The 20326-nt window shown below is 36.2% G+C and overlaps 1 protein-coding gene across 1 annotated transcript in view; it reads left to right on the forward strand.

The window, feature by feature from the left end:
• Nucleotides 1-1670: 1670 nt before the first annotated feature.
• Nucleotides 1671-20326, forward strand: part of vstm2b (V-set and transmembrane domain containing 2B) — an 87268-nt gene continuing 68612 nt past the window's right edge. The window contains exons 1-4 of the mRNA XM_039763148.1: nucleotides 1671-2467; nucleotides 3591-3778; nucleotides 4767-4796; nucleotides 6129-6519. Of these exons, the coding sequence (XP_039619082.1) occupies nucleotides 2395-2467; nucleotides 3591-3778; nucleotides 4767-4796; nucleotides 6129-6519 (682 nt within the window). The 5' untranslated portion in view covers nucleotides 1671-2394. The remainder of the gene's footprint in view (nucleotides 2468-3590; nucleotides 3779-4766; nucleotides 4797-6128; nucleotides 6520-20326) is intronic.

A 20326-nucleotide genomic window follows, 5' to 3' on the forward strand; every position in this document is an offset into this window, starting at 1 on the left:
ACCCCTGGCAAAGCTTAATTGAATTAAGGTTAAAAAAGCCATTCACAGCTCTAATATGACAGTAATTTTCAAAAAGTGCATCTAATGAAATACATCTAATGTAACCCCAGAGTGTTTGTAGTTGCAAAAGCATTGTAAAACATTACTTAATTAGATCAATTTCAAGCATCGGGGCGATTTGTTCTTCTCACAGATCAAATATTGTAACAACACTGGTATTCATTGAGGATTAATGTAATAACATACAGCCAATATGCTTGCTTAGTACAACATATATAAACCTTGAATACACTTCTCAAAATGTATGTATTTAATCTGTCATGGTATGCCCATCATTTAACAGGGTGTTTCAAAAATATAATCAGAACCCACTGAGAAGAAGACCACCAATGAGTAGGAGACAGGAATATGACTAAAGTAAAGTTATCCCAGCCACTTGACCTGCGTAAACTAGCATCTTCAGCATATACTTCCCATGTCAGCATTTCTCAGGCCAGGGAAAAGGTATGCTGGTTTCATTGTTCAAAGTCAGTTCCCACAAATAATTTTCATATATAGCACTGGAAAATGTTAAGAACCCTGCAGAAGGTTGGAATACTTCATCTGGACTTGTCAATGAAAACATGAAGGTGCTATAAAGGCATATTTACAGACTGCCTTAGATTGAGGAGATCAGGAAACCAGGAAATATGCCTGATAAATGTCCAAGGGTCAGAAAACTAAAGAGATTAAGGGGAAACCAAGCAAATTATCCCTTACTCATGGTGTGTGATCCAGGCATTTGTGATGTCATGCCACCCTTCAGTATAAAGGTTTAGATTGAACGGGGGTGTATCTGTTTAAAAGTCCCATCATTTCATCTTTAAATATTGCATGATAACAGTATTTTAGATGCATGCAAGCAAAATATTTAAGCATCATTCCAAATTAAATTTTATAGAAAAAGGCATTGATCAGTCAGTTTTACTTAACTTTATTATTCCTTTCAAGGTCTTCAGGTTACCAGAGCATATCCTACTAGAGTACACTGCTTGAAAACTGCAGAAATTAATTGCTCATTCACTACAGAGCACATAGAAACACATTTACACAACCTGGGCGGTTCACTGAAGACAAACATCATCAAAAATAGTTTAAAATGTATAAAACAAAAAGTGCAAATAAAGCAAAGAATGCATTCCAGATAAGTTGAAAATATAACAATATGGAAACAGCATTTCAGAACTGTTTGCTTACTGTGTGAGGAAAGGCTGTAGCTATCCAATATACAAGCAAGTGAATTACAAGGAGCAGACTTATGGAGAAAATAATAGGAAACGCGGGTTAAGAGTAAAAGGACTATATATATAATATATATATATATATAGTCTTCTGAAGAAGACGATGTATTTGTCACATTTTGCCAGCGCCGGAGCTAATGCATAACAGCAGTTTTTATGAAACATACAACAGAACTGAAGGCAACACTTGATCCTTTAGGTGTGTGGAAACGGACTGGTGCAGAGAAGGAGTGCAACCGCTTTAAAATGCTACTGATTAATATTGGTTATAAAAATTCGCGAATTTCGGGGGTTGGAAAGACTGCTTCTCTCCATGTGGACGTCAGTTTATGAAATTCCCCTCTCATAGGCCAGGCTGAGTGTTGATTTTGGCGTAGAAATGCTTGATGTTCAGATCCCGTCCTCCTGTCATTGGCGCCGCGTGCGCGAGGGCGCGCGCGCCGCCGCATCCGCGAGACATCCCGCGCACGCTCACCGCCCCGCGCGTGCGACTCCGGAGATGCCCAAAGCGCCTCCCGACTGTTATGCACTTTAATACAAACCAGAGGGATCTGGTAACACAAGCTGCGGGACTATCGATTGATCTCCGGGTTTAGTGCAATCCGAGGGAACTTCGCTCCCTCATTGAGTCTTTTTCTCTTGGATCGGAGACTAGGATGGTTTGGTGATGGGGGTTTTGGAGAGAAGCGCAGGAAATCTTCCCATTCTCTGGAAAGCGACTTTCCTCAGTATTACAGGGAGCAAGTTTTGCGCTGAGTTAAAGCACATCGGGAAATAAAGCTTCAGTGGGCTGAAAGGAATAAACAGAGAAGGGAGCGCAGTGGACACTAACGCACTTGTTCAATACAAGGAGTTCCCCTGGATCTTATTGCTGTTATTAATATTATTGTTATTATCACTGTTTATATGTGCGCGCGTGTTTATTATTGTCATTTGTGTCTGTCTGAGGCTGGGGAGTACACCACTGGATTTTTGGAAGCTCTAAAACTGGAGAGGAAAACAATCCATAGACTTTTTGGGGGTCTGTTTGCAATGGGGATTCAGCTATTGTAAGCAAAAGAGATCAGATGAAAATCGTTGCTTGCTATTTATTATAAAATCTTGTATTTATGAAATGGAAAATCGGGGACTATACGGCGTCCTTTATTACCTGATGCTAAATGCGCCCCTGCTACTGTACGTAAATGGTAAGTAATTGAATTATTGATTTCCTGTGCCTTTTCATTCAAATGTGTGCATTTTTGATCTGAATAATAATCTAGCGTTTTTCCCAAGATAGTGTTTTGTCCGTTTGTGCATATAATTAATTCCATCGTTGCATTGGATCTAAAGCGCACGCCAAAAAAAGAGGATTGTTGGATTATTTGCTGTTGTCAGTAACGTTTCCCTAGAATGTTATCAACAACTCTTCGTAGATTTATTGTTGAAAAGATATGAGGGCATATTATTCAACAAAACAATACCTGTTTATGTCTGCATAACTGTGCAGCGCAGTCTGAGAGATTTGGATTTCGAGAGAGCGATGTGGCGCTAATATTATAAAATAAAATGAGTTAAATTGCCAAGGTAAAGAAATAAATCAATTTATTAAATGCAGTTTCACTGGAAAATGTTTTAAATATAATGAAGTTTATGATTATTTTATACTCTTCATTGTGATTGTTTGTATAAGCTACCCTAACATATAAATCAGTCGTCCTGGCTGGTTTTTTTTTCTGTCATCATTCAGCTTAGTTAAAACTTATTAGAAACGGGACGCATTAATCTGGTCTGTGGATTAAAAAAAATTCTTCCTAACGACGTACCATTAGTCCAGTTGATCTAGTCAAATGAATAGTTTTCTTGTGAATTTTATATAACTGAATAAGCTCCTTCCATCATTATGTGAATATCACGTAGTTTAAAATGACAACACGTACCACAATTAGATCTTTCTCGTCTAAACTCGGTGCATTTTGTTTTATTATTTAAATAATGTAAAGTTTAATGAGGTTTTCTAATTTGAATGGGGCGTTACTACGGGAGACATCAAGATATAAGATAGTTGTCCTGTTCTGATATCTAGTGATTGATTTAGATGATGCATTGTAATAGTTATTAACAATATTACGCAAACGTTATCTTTATAATAACATTTGTTGGATTAATGCTGCGGTTGTGTATGTAATCGTATTATTAATAATATAAATGGTAATAATAAACAGCTCTTTGAGGGAAGCATGATCAGATTATAGAGGGAAAGCAACGACTCATCTTGTCTGTTAATCTCTCCTGTTAACCACTGCCTCACTATTCTCTCTTTTCTGTCAGCGACATTTACTGAAGTCCCCAAAGATGTGACTGTCAGAGAGGGAGATGATATTGAGATGCCTTGCGCTTTTCGGGCCAGCGGATCCACATCTTACTCCTTGGAGATACAGTGGTGGTATCTTAAGGAACCTGCAGCAAGGGAACTTGCGCATGAATTAGCAATTAGTGCCCCCGCAAACAGAGCTAAGGTAATAAATGATCTGTGGAAAGTCAATAATTAAAAAGAGCCAGCAGAAAAAGGGGATGTCATAGAGTCTCAAATAGTTTGTGTTCCATCCTTAATTAAGATCTAGAAATGAGAGATAACCATAGAATATGACCAAAAGGGAAAAAATGCAAAAACTGTTTACCAATAAGCTGGCACATACAGCATTCTGAGCAAAGCGCCAGCGAAAAATTCTGACAGATGGTAGTAAAGTGCAGTTTCTCTGAGGTGAAAAGGGACCATGTGTGACCCGTCTAGATTTATTAAAGGATTTATTTTGGAAGCTATTCTAGGTATTTATAAGCAAAATGTTTAAATGCATGCATTAAGTCAAATTCGACATTTCTGATGAATGTGCAGTTGATAAAAAGAACAAATGACGAAATATTTGTACTGGGAATATGTTGCTTGATGTCTTTTCAAAATAAAAAACAACCTGAATATTTGTGCATAGATTTCACTCCGCTTGTTTTTGTATTCCAAAAGCAAACACTAAATTTGAGACTGAATTATGCCATATACATCACTTTACTATTTATGTCTAAATAATTTAATACTCTAAAAATGTGACACAATATGGATTAGTGTGGGGGTGGGGGGCGGTGGCTTAGTAGAATGAATGTGTTAGGGTGCAAAAGCTTGCATTGCTCAGAAAGCATTTGAAAGAGAACTCCCCAATTTCATGACCATAAAACGGGAGGGGCTAAATTCCATTGGGACAAGACGATTTAAAATAAATGAGAAAGGAAGAAAGGAAATAAAATATATATTTATTGGAATACAAAGTAATACAAAATGTTGTGAGCTATTGTGTCTGTGGGTTTTTTTTAAGACTTTGTTTTCTAGCTGAAGGCTGGTCAAAGCACACGATAGCTTACAAGTGTTGTTATATCCGATTTTAGGATAGACTAATACAAATACATAGGAATGCATTGAACTCACTGCATTTTTTCTACTTCTTGCAATTTCAGGTCACTCCCAGAGACGCAACTAAAATAAGTGTAAGTATAAAATACATTTACACTAAACCGAAAATACTAAAGACTTAAAATATCTAAATGAATAATTTAGGAATTCTGAGTATGAAATTAACAAATCTGCAGTTTGGAAAAAAGTAAATATGCAATTATTGTTTATGACTTTTACGTTTTAGATCCTATGTGCATTTAATTAATTAATGTCTTATATTTATTTATCTAGATCGATATATATATATATATATATATATATATATATATATATATATATATATATATATATATATATAGATAGATAGATAGATAGATAGATAGATTCCTAAAGAACATAAATTACTGACACTAATAGCATGCTTTCTTATACAGTAAGTTAACACGCAATTCAGCTTTTAATGGTCTATTGTTTACACATTTTATACAATGCTGTTAATATAGTGCTAAGGCAGACATTAGTGGCCAGACCTGCTTACTCCACTTCGGTTTCTTCGGGGTCCGGAGTACGTCTACTCTACGCAATACTGGAGCCAATGAAAGAACCAACCCTGGACGGAATTCCGGTTCTTTCGCAGGACGCTTGCACACGCAAACACTCACTAACGTCTGGTTAACTCAGAGTCCCAGATTAACGTTCTGTAGCATACACTGCTTTGGGATGACCGAAAAAATGAACATGAGATTTAAAAATGAACTTTTTTTGATTGACTTAGATGAAAGGGTGGGAATCCGTATACAGATAGATAAGGCAGATTCAAGTCATACTTACACGAGCATACATATTGTCAGTAGTCTCCTATTTTAAAATCTCAAGAGACAAGTATTGACAAATGAAAAGTTGAATCTTTGGAGTCATATAGGGGGCACGCCTGAGGGCAAGCAAAGAATGCTGCTTTCTGAAAATACATATCTTCATATGATGTTCACAAATAATACCCTATAAATGAGTCTAGCCAGTGTATCCAGATTTACATTCCAGTGCCTGAGAAGTAACAGCGTTATTATACACATTTTAACATAAAATACACTCGCACGCAGGCAAAGGTTGTGCTATTAACAAGAAAAACGAAAAGCAATGAAGGAGAAGCTTTCGGCAAGGCTGCCGTCCTGTCATTTATGCACACTAGCTTGACTGCAATGAAACACAATAGTCATGTCCATTAAGTAAGTTTGTGCAAATGCCCCATGGGACATCTTCACAATGCCATTCAACTCCCAGTACTGCCACTCCACAAAGATAAGGGACATTTTCCTGGGGGGTAAGCTTTCCCTTATTTATTGCATTTCTTTTCACAGTACACTGCATTAGAGACAGGAGAAAAAGAATTTCAAACAATAACCATCTCCTTATTTCATTTTCAGACTGTGAGAGTGCAAGGCAATGACATCTCCCACAGGCTCCGGCTTTCCAACGTAAGAAAGCTGGACGAAGGTGTCTACGAGTGCAGGGTGTCCGACTACAATGGCGACGAGACTCAGGAACACAAAGCCCAGGCGACGTTACGAGTCACCTCCCGCTTCTCTCCTGACATGCAGGCGGCTGAAGCCGTGTCCCACATCAAGAGCAACGGTCCCCTCAGGAACAATCCCGCCGGGAGAGCCACTTCTGAGCCGGGACAAGATAAACGCCGAGTTCCGCTCCCGGCAGGCGCGGGGCCAGTCGCTATCTCCACGACAGCGGCAGGGGCAGCTGCATCTTCCTCAGCATCTCCTCGACCGGGTAACGCGGCCATCCGTCAGCAGCACGGCGCCGGTAAGTGATAGAACAACAGCGCCTCCAAGCGCCACTAGGGAGAAGGGCAGGGGAGATTTCTTACTGCGTGTCTCTGAAAATGATTAGAACAGAGAATTGAGATCTTCTTATGTGTGCGTGTGTTTGTATTTGCGTTTCCCTGCTCTAAGTATACATTAGTGTTTTTATTTTCACTTTTTAGTTATCCAGAACAACACATCAACAAACTGAGTTATGTTGTACTGCACCGATTGACAAAAATCGGTTTCTCATGAATTGCTTTCCCATCCGTGGTGGTTCTCGCTCGGTGAGCTGCCTTGATAAGTTGTCATTTAGAATTTTACACATTGGTGCTTTTTGCAATGCAGAAAACTAGGCGGCTCCGCTGGAAGGCACTGCTTTTGCCGCTGCCTTGTAAATTCTGTAATGCCGGATTTATTGACGGGATTGAGTCGATTGTTTGCCACGGTATACTGTATATTCAGTCGTCGAGGTGTCTTACTGACCGAAAAAATAGAACATATCAAACGCATTTCATTTTATGGCGAGTGCTCATGCCAAAGACATCAAACGATATTATAAACTGTAGACGGCTCCGCATTTTAATATGGTCACCTATAAATGCCTCCTGTACTTCTGTCTAGTAAAAAAAAAAAAAAAAACGCGCAGCTGTGCAGCATTTCTTTAACGTTAACCGAGGCGTAGTGTTATTTTCGATTTCGTGTTCTCTTTCTGCTTTGCTTTCTTTTTTTATGCTGGCTGCGTAACTTTTGCATTGCTTGCCTGGATGAACAAATTGCCTCCTTTTAAGTATCAGATTGCACTGAAGGACTTTACCTATTTGAAATGCACGGGGAACAGCAGAATTTGATTACTCATTGTGAAGAGTGAGATCATAGTAGTCTGTCAGAAATGTACTGTACAGTACAGTGTGTTCTGGGAGCCCCAAACTTGGACTTCTCAATGTCATCTTCAGGATACTCATTACCATTGGGTATCTGAAGCTGATTACACCAGAAACAGTGGCTTCACGTTCAGCTTTTTATAAAATATAGGGTCAAACATTCTTAGAATTTGGTTCATCAGCCATTATAGATAATGCATGGTAGCATTAAGCAGTAGCATGTTTAAAAAATCCCATCATCATTTACTAAATTTAAAATGATTATCCATCTTCTTGAACTGTGGAAAGGTTTATCATGCATAGCACATTACTAGTTAACAAAGTCTCTGGATCAATATCCATTAGCAGAAGCAATGTCGGAAAAACAAGGATTCACTTCAAAATATGTTTATGCTGGAAAATACAAATGGGAGGAGTGAGTGATTGCACTTAGGCCACATAATGATTCAGTGCGAGCTATACTTTAATGTGCTATACATGTTTGAATTCTGGTTGGATTCTCATGTAGCCTTTTCCAAGCCTTCAGTACATTTTAAGACAAGATGCAGAGTTATTTTTAAAGACTATTTGATAATTTGTTGGACTCTCAATAATTTTTCATTATATACCTTCTTCCACTTTTTCTTATTTTTATAACTGCATTCATTTCATGTTAAAAGAATCAGTCAGTCAGTCAGTCAGTCAGTCAGTCATTGTCCAACCTGCTATATCCTATTCTTTGAAAAATCCAGAGCATGATAGCACAGTGAATGACCTCACTGCAGTTTCCCAGTGTCTGAAATCCAGTTCTGTTCTAGACTGTAGTGCCCTTGGCCATAAAGTGGCATGCTTTAACACAATGTTGGTGTGAATTGCTTCTGAGGTCTCTGGCATCATCGTATAGTCCACTGATATGCTATTGGAATTATTAGCGACATTTGTACTGGCGTGACATGTGGAATTGAGCTTGAATATACTTCAGAGCAGACTGGTGCTCTGGGGTTGGCTCTGGCTCCATCCAACCCTATCATGGAAAAAGTATGGTTCTGAAAATGGGTGGTTGGATATTCAGAAAAGCAAAAAAGAATTACTAGCATTGCTAGCATATTTTTGAAGTTGATTGTGAATGGTGAATAGCTGTGTACTCCTAATATATTTGTGTAATCTGATATTTTTCAGTTTTTAGCCATTAAGTGTGGGTTAAAAAGTAAAGGCCTTGTGGCTTACATTAATTATGCTCTTTTAGAAACATTTAAAGTACTCTGTATATCATATTGGTTTATTTAAGATGTTTTATTATTACCAAAGTAGTAAATCAAGCATCTTTATATATTTTAAAGTAATTGGTATTGTAAATTCTTTTAGCACTTTGAGCTGCATTTAGTGTATGAAATGTTTTGTATTAACACAATTATTATTATTATTATTTTGACTACTAAGTGCTTTTGGAAATATTCTGTATGGCTGCAATCTGTAATTTATTGTAAAACCTTTTGATTTTAAAATAGTGCCATTTCCAAATGGTCCTCTATAAATAAACATCTGTGCCTAGATCTCAGTGTGATTGAAGCATTCATTCTGAAGTAGCAAGCCTCAGCCCGGTAAAACTGTACCAGGCTCTTGGCAGATGCTGAAATTCCATTAAATTCTTTTTGAGGCAGTCATTTTGGAAAATACAGTATCTACACAATTGCATCTAGTCTTGGGGGAGTTAAAATGTACCTCCACCCCGAAGCAATTGGCGTTATTTACTTTGCCTCACTATCTCTGTATTCTGAATTAACAAATATTCCTTACCTTGCAGTCTTTTGTGTAAGTGAAGCTGTGTCCATTTTTTGAAAATGAATAAAGATACCATTCCCTTTGGAGTGTGTGGCCTATAGTTGCTCTATTAAAAAGTATGAGTTGCAGCTCCAAAACCTATGGTTGAGGTAGAGTTTAGAACTTGAAATTGAATAGAAGGAGAGACAAAAGTGTTCATATACTACACTGAAGATGGGAGTATCAGACTGATGTCATTTTTGGATGTGTTAATAGAAATCCACAACCTCTAATCTAATACAATTTAAAAGAAAAGTTGACATCCCATTTTAATATTATTTTTTGGCCCCGTTTATTTTTAATTTTCCAGATTTATATGCAGTTCCATGAATTAGTGCCACATGTAGTGTGTCCCTAAAGTAAATTAGGCTTCTCTACACAACTACTGTGGGTAATTAGAGGTTAAGCTTTGCTAGACAGGCCTAGAAGCCAGCCCATAGGATTTGGAAACCAACAAATTTTGTGAAATTATTATCACTAACAGTGGTTACATTTAATTTGATTTTTTTTTATTGCTTGTTTTCTTGCCTACAGCACCATGTAATGCATATTTAAAAATGATGGTTATGAGGCTATACAGAACACCATCGCTTTGATCTTCATAATTTTAGTATCAAGATAAACAACTGTTAGAACATTCCTTGTATGCTACAACTTTCAAAGAAATCACATTTCTAAATACTCTTCACTTGTATTTCATTCAGCACAGTTCATCTTCTAATTACTTTTAATTGAAGTCATTATTTGTTAACCTGGCAGATAATGTTTTATCTTTGTGTTACTGTATTAAACTTGATTTCTTTAATTGCCTTTTCTACATCTGAAGCAGTGTCTACTTGCCTGTTGCTATTTTTAATTCATAATTATACAAGGATATTTTATGTACTGCAGATATCCAGTGACTGTTTGTGTGGAGCTTGCACGCTGCCCCTCTACAATCTGGTGTTACCCCTCCTCTCATCAACATGTGGTTTGGGTTTGTCATTAATTCCAAACTGGCCTAATACTGTAAGGGTGTGGGAGAGGAGTAAGAGACAATTTGCATCTCTGAGTGTGTGTGTGTGTGTGTGTGTCAGTTCATGCTGAGATGAAAAGGTTTCCTTGTCCTGGGTTGGCTCCAGCTTTGTGCCTGATGCTCCTTGTGACCCAAATAATTATTTGAAAAAAAGGATAGATGAATGGATGGAAATATAATGCCACCTAGCAAATTATGTTTGATTGATTATAATAACAGTACATAATATGACAATTTTTTTTATTAAAGAAATTTGATTGTATAGAATGTGTAAAAGCCTCTAGTTATATATTATCAGTAACTCTAAACAAACAAATTGGGAAGGATTTGCTTTTTTGATGAACATACTTCATTCTATATAGGATGATGAGGAATCTGTGCTGCTGTTTATAATACTCAGTTTACAGGCATTTGTACTGCTTTAGTATTTCATTGTGGCACATTGGGAAACCCTGCTAATTGCTTAGGGAAAGTTTCGCTATTTTAGAAAGCTATATTTAAATGACGCCATTGGATGCTTTATTGGATGCTTTTTGTGAATCAGCTCATTAATGTCATCGGAAGTAGTAACCAACATGGTGGTATTTTCCTCACTTTTTCTTAGCTTACATACATGAATAAATCATCAAACTTTAAGAAAGGTCCCATTTATCAATATATTGTCAACACATATTTTGGAAAATATTCAGCTGTAAAATTAGGCAAGTTAATGCAAATTAGATATACCTTTTAAAATGCTGATATGTCTGCTAGCATTTACAGAGAATCCAGTTTGACTAATATTTGATATTTTGTATCAATAGCTCACATAATTGGCATAGCTTGAGTTGAGCCAAATACATTGATTATTGCATTAGCTATTAATTTATGTCTGATAAAGTATAGTATGTGCAGAGTTTAATTCAGTCAAGGAAGAAAAATGTTGAAATTGTGAAGTACCAGTGACATGAATGACATGTGGGACAGCACAGTGAAATTGTTGACTCACTGGATAGCGGTGTAAATCACGGCTCAGCAAGACAAATGTCACATCTGAAAAATGTTGATATATGAAAAGTGTCAATGCTTTTTTTCTATGGACTGTGCAGGTGCAGATGCTTGTTACTTTTTACTTTAGTTGCAGTTTTTTGAAATGTGTGAAATCAACTCGGGGTGCATTCTGATTTAGCACAGAATTAGAAATTCAATCCGATGCTGCAGCGACCCATTTTGTTAGCGATCTGTTCACCTAGTATGAAAGCAGAAAAATGCTTTTAGCATATATTATGTACAGTACATATGAAAAAAATACTAGACAAAGATGAGAAAGCTAAGTGAAGCTTTCCTGTTATATCTTTTTAAGTTTGTTTAATGTTATATTTTTAACACTCAATCTCTTAGCTGTATTTAGCATTTTATAGCTATTTTGTTATTTATGTCAATAGGAATATTTTTTCCATTGTGTTGTTCTTCAGTATTTGAACAATTTAAGAAAGAATTGTTTCTTATGTAGTATCATCACTATGATATAGAAAAGCTTAACTATTACACAAAATATAATTTAATTATTTTTTTGAAATACTTCATACTGTATCATATTCAAGCAAATTGAATTCCGTTATACTATTCACTATTAGACTCATACTTTAAAACCCCTTTGGAGGTTTGCCTTTACATAGTTGATTAGAAACATTTTTGTTTTTTCCATTTATTGTTCTATCAATGTCAAGAATTAGAATGTATTCAGTATATAGTAAGACAGAAAAAACCTTGCCGGTTCCACTAAGGCAACTGTTCACCATGTATTATTTAAGGAACAATGTCCACCCAGCTGTGTAAAATAATGCCCTGATTTTGATGAGGGGGGCTGCTGACAAATAAATCAAGACAACAATGGCACTGGTGATTTATCAATGTCACCTAATGCTTTACACTGAATTACAGGTTTGTACAAATAGTTGAGGTATACAGATTGCTTGTTGTAATAGATGGTGATATTACTAAAGCAAACAAGTTTAACAAGTTATTTTTCACATTGGAATATATGTTAAAAAAAAACTTTTAACAGTTTAGTTTTAAATTATTTAAAGAATTATGTGTCATTACAGTGGTGTGAAAAACTATTTGCCCCCTTCCTGATTTCTTATTCTTTTGCATGTTTGTCACACAAAATGTTTCTGATCATCAAACACATTTAACCATTAGTCAAATATAACACAAGTAAACACAAAATGCAGTTTTTAAATGATGTTTTTTATTATTTAGGGAGAAAAAATCCAAACCTACATGGCCCTGTGTGAAAAGTAATTGCCCCTTGTTAAAAATAACCTAACTGTGGTGTATCACACCCGAGTTCAATTTCCGTAGCCACCCCCAGGCCTGATTACTGCCACACCTGTTTCAATCAAGAAATCACTTAAATAGGAGCTGCCTGACACAGAGATGTAGACCAAAAGCACCTCAAAAGCTAGACATCATGCCAAGATCCAAAGAAATTCAGGAACAAATGAGAACAGAAGTAATTGAGATCTATCAGTCTGGTAAAGGTTATAAAGCCATTTCTAAAGCTTTGGTACTCCAGCGAACCACAGTGAGAGCCATTATCTACAAATGGCAAAAACATGGAACAGTGGTGAATCTTCCCAGGAGTGGCTGGCCGACCAAAATTACCCCAAGAGCGCAGAGACGACTCATCCGAGAGGTCACAAAAAACCCCAGGACAATGTCTAAAGAACTGCAGGCCTCACTTGCCTCAATTAAGGTCAGTGTTCACGACTCCACCATAAGAAAGAGACTGGGCAAAAACAGCCTGCATGGCAGATTTCCAAGACGCAAACCACTGTTAAGCAAAAAGAACATTAGGGCTCGTCTCAATTTTGCTAAGAAACATCTCAATGATTGCCAAGACTTTTGGGAAAATATCTTGTGGACTAATGAGACAAAATTTGAACTTTTTGGAAGGCAAATGTCCCGTTACATCTGGCGTAAAAGGAACACAGCATTTCAGAAAAAGAACATCATACCAACAGTAAAATATGGTGGTGGTAGTGTGATGGTCTGGGGTTGTTTTGCTGCTTCAGGACCTGGAAGACTTGCTGTGATAGATGGAACCATGAATTCTACTGTCTACCAAAAAATCCTGAAGGAGAATGTCCGGCCATCTGTTCGTCAACTCAAGCTGAAGCGATCTTGGGTGCTGCAGCAGGACAATGACCCAAAACACACCAGCAAATCCACCTTTGAATGGCTGAAGAAAAACAAAATGAAGACTTTGGAGTGGCCTAGTCAAAGTCCTGACCTGAATCCAATTGAGATGCTATGGCATGACCTTAAAAAGGCGGTTCATGCTAGAAAACCCTCAAATAAAGCTGAATTACAACAATTCTGCAAAGATGAGTGGGCAAAAATTTCCTCCAGAGCGCTGTAAAAGACTCATTGCAAGTTATCGCAAACGCTTGATTGCAGTTATTGCTGCTAAGGGTGGCCCAACCAGTTATTAGGTTCAGGGGGCAATTACTTTTTCACACAGGGCCACACAGGGTTTGGATTTTTTTTTCTCCCTAAATAATAAAAACAATCATTTAAAAACTGCATTTTGTGTTTACTTGTGTTATATTTGACTAATGGTTAAATGTGTTTGATGATCAGAAACATTTTGTGTGACAAACATGCAAAAGAATAAGAAATCAGGAAGGGGGCAAATGGTTTTTCACACCACTGTATATTGATAAGCAGGTTAGAAAATGGATGGATTAGTGTAGATTTCATTATATACACACAGTGTTGTATATTGTACATAGTGTACATACAGTATATAAATGCAATTATTTAAGGAAAAGGCTAAAGGTAATTCCCACAATAAAGAAAAAAGAGAAAGTTAGAGGCACTACATTTTATCTGTGTAGCCCTCATCAGTTGTGTGGCTGAAAATGAGAAATCAGGTGACATAAATAAGATGGAAAGGTGGTGGCAAAGTTGGTGTGAATGAAAAGAATGAATACAAAGAGTAGGTGCAGAAAGCAGCCATTAGAGATAGTGAATCAGGAGATATTATTGTCAATCATTTAATCCTGGAGAAACGTGTGAACCAAGTCTGAGAATGATCTTAACTTCTGTTTTTCCTTAAACCTTGTGTTTGAAAGTCCGTTAAAGTATACAAAGAGAAGATTAGTGTTGCTGGGATCAAGTTTTGTGAAATGTTCTACATGAAGCCTTGTAAGATATTTGATCTTAACAGCTCAAATGTGCTCTCTTGTAATGATCTGCAGGCCTTCTCCTTGTTTCACTTTAATGGATTCTTTCTGAAAGAAATGTAGTAAATAAGATTTTTAGATTGGTTATAGATCTGTGATCAGGCATTATGAAAGTTAGATGTGAATCAAAGATTCATGTCTGAGGTAATTTCAACGTATGTGGAAGCAAGAATAATGGTCAGGAGAGCAGATGGAGATAGTTAAAAGGTCTGAGTGAAGTTTGGCTTCAACAGGGATTCATTCTAAGACATTTTCATAATTTTCATAATTGTCATGAAGGTAGTGACCAGAGAAGTATGTGAAGTACTACCATGGTAGCTCTAGTATGCTGATAATCTTTTTTTTTTTTTCGAAAACCTCAAGCAGACATGAAGGAGAAGATTTTAAAATTGAAAGCTAGTTTGGAAGTGAAAGGCCTGAAGATAAATGCAGGAAAGACCAAGGTGATGGTTGCAGGCGAAGGCATAGGAGTTGTCAAGAGTTGGGTGCATGGCTGCATGGCTGCATGGCATGGGTGGTAAAGGTGTTGGTTGAAACTTAGTTCAGTGCACCATATGTGGAAAGTGCATGCATAAAATATGTGATGGTGTAAAAGATAGTCTACAGGTGGCATGGGTGATATTTAATAGTAAAAAGTTGGTGAGGGGTGTAGAGTGCTGACATAAATTTTGAGGTCAGCGATAGAGCTGTTTTTGGAGAGAGTAGGGAGGTTCTGCTGCTTAGATGGCATGTAGAGCGCAGCCATTCTGAGAGGTTGGTGGACGAAATTCCATGTGCGTTCCCTCATTTTGACTTTTAACGAATCCTGTCTGGCATTTAAATATAAAATAATAAAATTTTTTGTACGAATTAGCATGCTCCATGGGAGAAAGTCATGGCTAATGAAAGTGAAACACAAAGCAAATTGGGAATGACAGAGATGAGAATGATCAGATGGATGTGTGGAATGTCAAGGAGTAAGAAGAAGAAGACGCATGCAGAGTTAGGGAAATGACTTGGCATGAGGCAGTAGAAGCTTGGTTTGGGCATATGGAGTGAAAGGTGGAAATGATTGGGTGAACTGGTGCACTAAGATGGAAATGGATAAGGCTAATAGGGAGGACAAAAAGTCATGGTTGAAGGTGGTGTAACATAATGCCAAAATAATGGTTTTAACCTCAAAGGATCCCAGAGGAGAAACACGTTTTAGTAGCGGAAAACATTTTAGGGAGAAACCAGATAGCTTGACTAAACCCAGAGAAATTTCTCTTAAACAAGTAATGGTAATGAAAAGATGGATGGAATATAATTGTATTGTCTGTGATATTTTTGAAGGTGATAAAGCGTCTCCTGTTGCAATAGAAAATGACCAGTACAAAATGTGCGTTTGCTTTGTCTAAGTAAATCAGAAGTAAAGGTCAATATGGACTTCTGTTTAGAAAATAGGGACATTTTGTTTTCTTACATTTGGCACATATACATAATTTGAGTCAATGGGAGAACAGATTATCACATTCCAAACCCACTTGCATAAATAGAAAACCTATATTATATACTGAATATGGATTTAAATGTTACATTCTCAATTAAACATTTAAAGTGTCAATTAACATATTAAATTGATTGTGATGATTTAGCAGGTATATTTAACTAAAATCTAAAAATTTTATATAAATATGCTAAATGTTATTTTTATTTGTGTGATTCAGTGCCTGACATGACCTGGAATTGGTGAGTACATAAGTGGAGATATTTATAGGCAAAGAACTTTCTATACATTGGCATGTTTGCAGCTACAGTGCAAATGGGGTAATGATGCTTCTTATTTTTGATGTTTGAGTGGCTCTACTTATGCCTGCATTTTGTCAGGATACTGCATTAGGAAAGGAAGATGTGTCCGATTTCTTCCAGTCACGCTTGAAGTAACTGATCTTTGTTCTACAGAAGAACTTTCCTTTGGACTAGATTTCCTGCTGTGTTACTAAACTTCTGTTTTAAAGCCATCACAATTTGATGGATGTTTTTACCAGACTATTTTTTTAAATTTTATGATTTATTAAGAGGGCAGAGTTTATAATGGTTAATAAATCCAATTAGAACAGTAAAATTTTGATATTAAAAGCTTGTATTTCAAATATTTCTACATATCATGTTTAAATGCAAAACACTTTTGCTTTTCTTCTGTGATCAGCAGGTAGAAAGATTCGTTTTCTGCACCATTAATAATGATTAGGTAAAGGAAAACATGGAGTTTATTGTTTGGAGATCACATTCTAAACAACTGCAATCTTTTAACTCTGTGGTGGTCATGGTTCATTGGTCTCTCAGTAGTAAATGTTTTCAAAGCATTTTAAAGGTGCAGTGCACACATGTGAATTTTATTATATACTGAATGGTTAAGATTTATGAAGAAAGGATGACAAAGTGACAAAAGCATATTTTCAGTTATAGATCTACAATGGTAATAAGCTGTCAATGATGCTGTATACTGTATCCTCTTTATAGATTATGTATTTGGTGTTAGGTACTTATAAAGTTATTAAAAAGCTTCTCAGTTACGATGGTCTGTCTCATTTCTTATACTTTTGTAGACTCTATTAATATAGCACATATTATTTAAGTGGAGAATTTAATATTATTTATCTTGACTTTTGGAAAGTATTTCATAAGGTGCCACATAAGAGGTTGGGCATCAAACTAAAAAAAGTGGGAGTTCAGGGTGTTTGTATTGATGGGTGCAGAATTGGCCCAGACACAGGAAGCAGAGGGTTGGCTGATGTTAAGAGTGGTGTTCCACAGGGGTCAGTGCTAGGGCTACTGCTATTTTTAATATATAGAAATGATTTGCATAGAAATTTAAGTAACAAGCTCATTAAGTCTGCAGATGGTACCAAGCAAGGTGGATTGGCATATAATCTAAAATCCATTGAATAACTACAGTAGGACTTGGACATCATACAGGCTTGGACAGATTTGTGACAGATGAAATGTAATGTAAGTAAAGGTAAAGTATTACACATTAGGTAATAAAATGTTAGAATTAAATACACAAATGGGTCTGAAAATCAAGAGTACACCTTATGAAAAGGATTTTTTGGTTTGTAGTGGACTCTGCATTATCAACTTCCAGTCAGCATTCAGAAGTCATTAAGGCTATCAGAATGTTAAGTTATGTAGCACAATGTGTAGAGTACAAATCCAAGGAGTTTTTGCTCAAGCTTTATAACGTACTGGTGAGACCTCATCTGGAGTACTGTGTGCAGTTTTGGTCTTCGGGCTACAAAATGGACATAGCAGCACTAGAAAATGTCCAGAGAACAGTGACTGGGATGCAGGGCTACAGGGGATAAATTATGAGGAAAGATTAAAAGCCTTTTTAGTTTAAACAAAAGATTAAGAGGAGATATGACTGAAGTAATTAACATTATGAATGGATTTAGTACAGTGGATTGAGACTGATACTTTAAAAGGAGTTCAACTAGAACAAAGGGACACAGTTGGAAACTTGTTAAAGGTAAATTTCACACAAATATTAGGAAGTTTTTCTTTACACGGAGAACCATAGGCATACGTAATCAGTTACCAAGTAGTGTGGTTAGGCACTAGGACTTTAGGGACTTGCAAAATTTGACATGATGCTTTTTTAGAAGAATTAAGAGGATAAGAATGGTGAGCTTCGTTGGGCTGAATGGCCTTTGCTTATGTAGATTGTTCTAATGTTTTAATATTACATAAATAAATACTGTTGTATTTTTTGCCTTTGATTCTTATTACCATATCAGTTGTAAAGAGCAAATTTGTGCAGAACAATAGAAAGAATGCAATTTTTTCCCAACAATATTGGCTCAAGCCTCAGCATTAATTATTTTTAAATTATTATTATTAAATATATTATTATTATTATTATTAATGCCTATACCAGGCCTAGACCATGATATAGGGCAGTTTTATGTGGTGTGTATATGTGCATATATTTTAGGGGATTGTGTTTGTGTTAAGGAATTTCCTCACTATGTAAAATGATTTTAAAAATAGCAGCTTTCAGTACTTTTATGTATGTGTATTGGTTTATATGTAAAGTAGTATATATGGGATGACAGCAGTGGTGGATACAACAATCGGTACAATGACCACCTTGTCCATTCTCCACAAGCGACATATTTCTTCTTTCAATTCTGTGCACTTATGCATTTTATTTGTGTATGTATTTTGTAAGTTGTGTGTCATGGATATATGTAGTTTTAATTTGTATGTCTGTCTTGTCTATTATGGTGGATAGTTTTGTCTGACAGTATAGTTCTGTCACAGTATAGTTTGCGTGTAGAATTTTCTGGTACTGTGGTGTAGGTGTACTTAAAATATGGTTTTCATGTGTCTTTGAGTTTGCGTTGTCATGTCAGTTATTGATGTATAATGTTTGTCTTCTGATTGTAGCTGTGCATGTATTATTATTATTATTATTATTATTATTATTATTATTATTATTATTATTATTTTTATCTTTTAAATGCATCTAGAAAGGAGAAGCCTTACAAAACCATTACATACCAAAGTTGATTTCTCCTTCTACATTTTTGGGAGGTTTTCTGGTTAAACTATAAATAAAAAGATCATGAAGAAAATTATACAAGCTGATGCAAATAATACACTACAGTTATTATTAAGTTACAATCTATTCCTTGTCACTACATGGTCAGTTCACTGCTTTTAGCAGAAGGTACATCTTATTCATCTGATACCTTCTTTATTAATTATATACCCTTGATTCTTTGACAAGCACTACAGTATTTTCTTGCTTTTAACTTCCATCCTAGAATGTGATGATGGATGGAGTAAATGCATCAAACTACAGCTTGGCTTAGCTATTTTATAACTTCTTTTAGCCTTTAATTTCTCTTTTCATTTGTGGCCTCTTAGCTCCATATTTGGCTTTTCTATTTTTGTTTCATCCTTGTTTCACTAATATATCTGTTTTATTGTTAGCCATCAATAACTTCTTGACCTTCAGCCGACTTTAATGATTATATTCAGATAAACTCACAAGAATCTCTTGCACCATTTCCTATCATGCTCTTTTGATTTGTAGTTGAGCTGCTTTAAGTAGTAGCTCTCCCAGAAAATGTGGCCACATACTTTGGTATATATAATGGTTTTGTAAAGCGTTTCCTTTCTACACAATCACATTCCCTTCTCACAAGCCAAGTCATATTTCGCAGTTCATCCATGTTTTCACTGTAAGCTATATGAAATCATAAAACCATTGTTTGTTCATCAACCACTCAAAAATGTCTGAGCCAATCTTCAAAAAACTTTGGCCAACTTAAGATATAAGCGTATGAATAGAGCAGTTGTAAAGGAGAAGGCAACCCAAAAACTAGTACTGATACATGGACTACAACTGCCATAAAGCAGCAGTAGTGTGCTGGGGCTGATAGTAGGACACCTTTACCAGCACACACAAAGTTTTGTGTAGGCTAAAGTAGAATCTTGTCTAAGAACACAAGTTCAGTGTTTTCTTCACAATAATAACAACTGTTAGATAAAAATGTAACTGCCTTGCTGGATTACAGCTTTTGTCTATAGGTATATTTTCTTATTTCACTTACCACCACCAATAATTTTGTGATGTTCAATTATACATAACCAACAACTGTTTGGGCCGCCAGTCAAGGACAGTGGCAGTTTGTTGGTTAAATTTGCGGATATAAATTTTATGGCATTGTGCACATGTCACAATAACTCTGAAATGAATTAATGGCACTACATTTTTATCAAAGCAAAACCTTTCATTTTTGAAAAAGACAACACTATTGTACAACTGTATATCATTATTACCTGAGATAGAGATAGGCCACAATGAAACAGAGTGAAACATGATTTTTTTAGTGCATGCCAAGT

The sequence above is a fragment of the Polypterus senegalus genome, chromosome 9 (assembly GCF_016835505.1).
Source record: "Polypterus senegalus isolate Bchr_013 chromosome 9, ASM1683550v1, whole genome shotgun sequence".
In the NCBI taxonomy this organism is placed as follows: Eukaryota; Metazoa; Chordata; class Cladistia; order Polypteriformes; family Polypteridae; genus Polypterus; species Polypterus senegalus.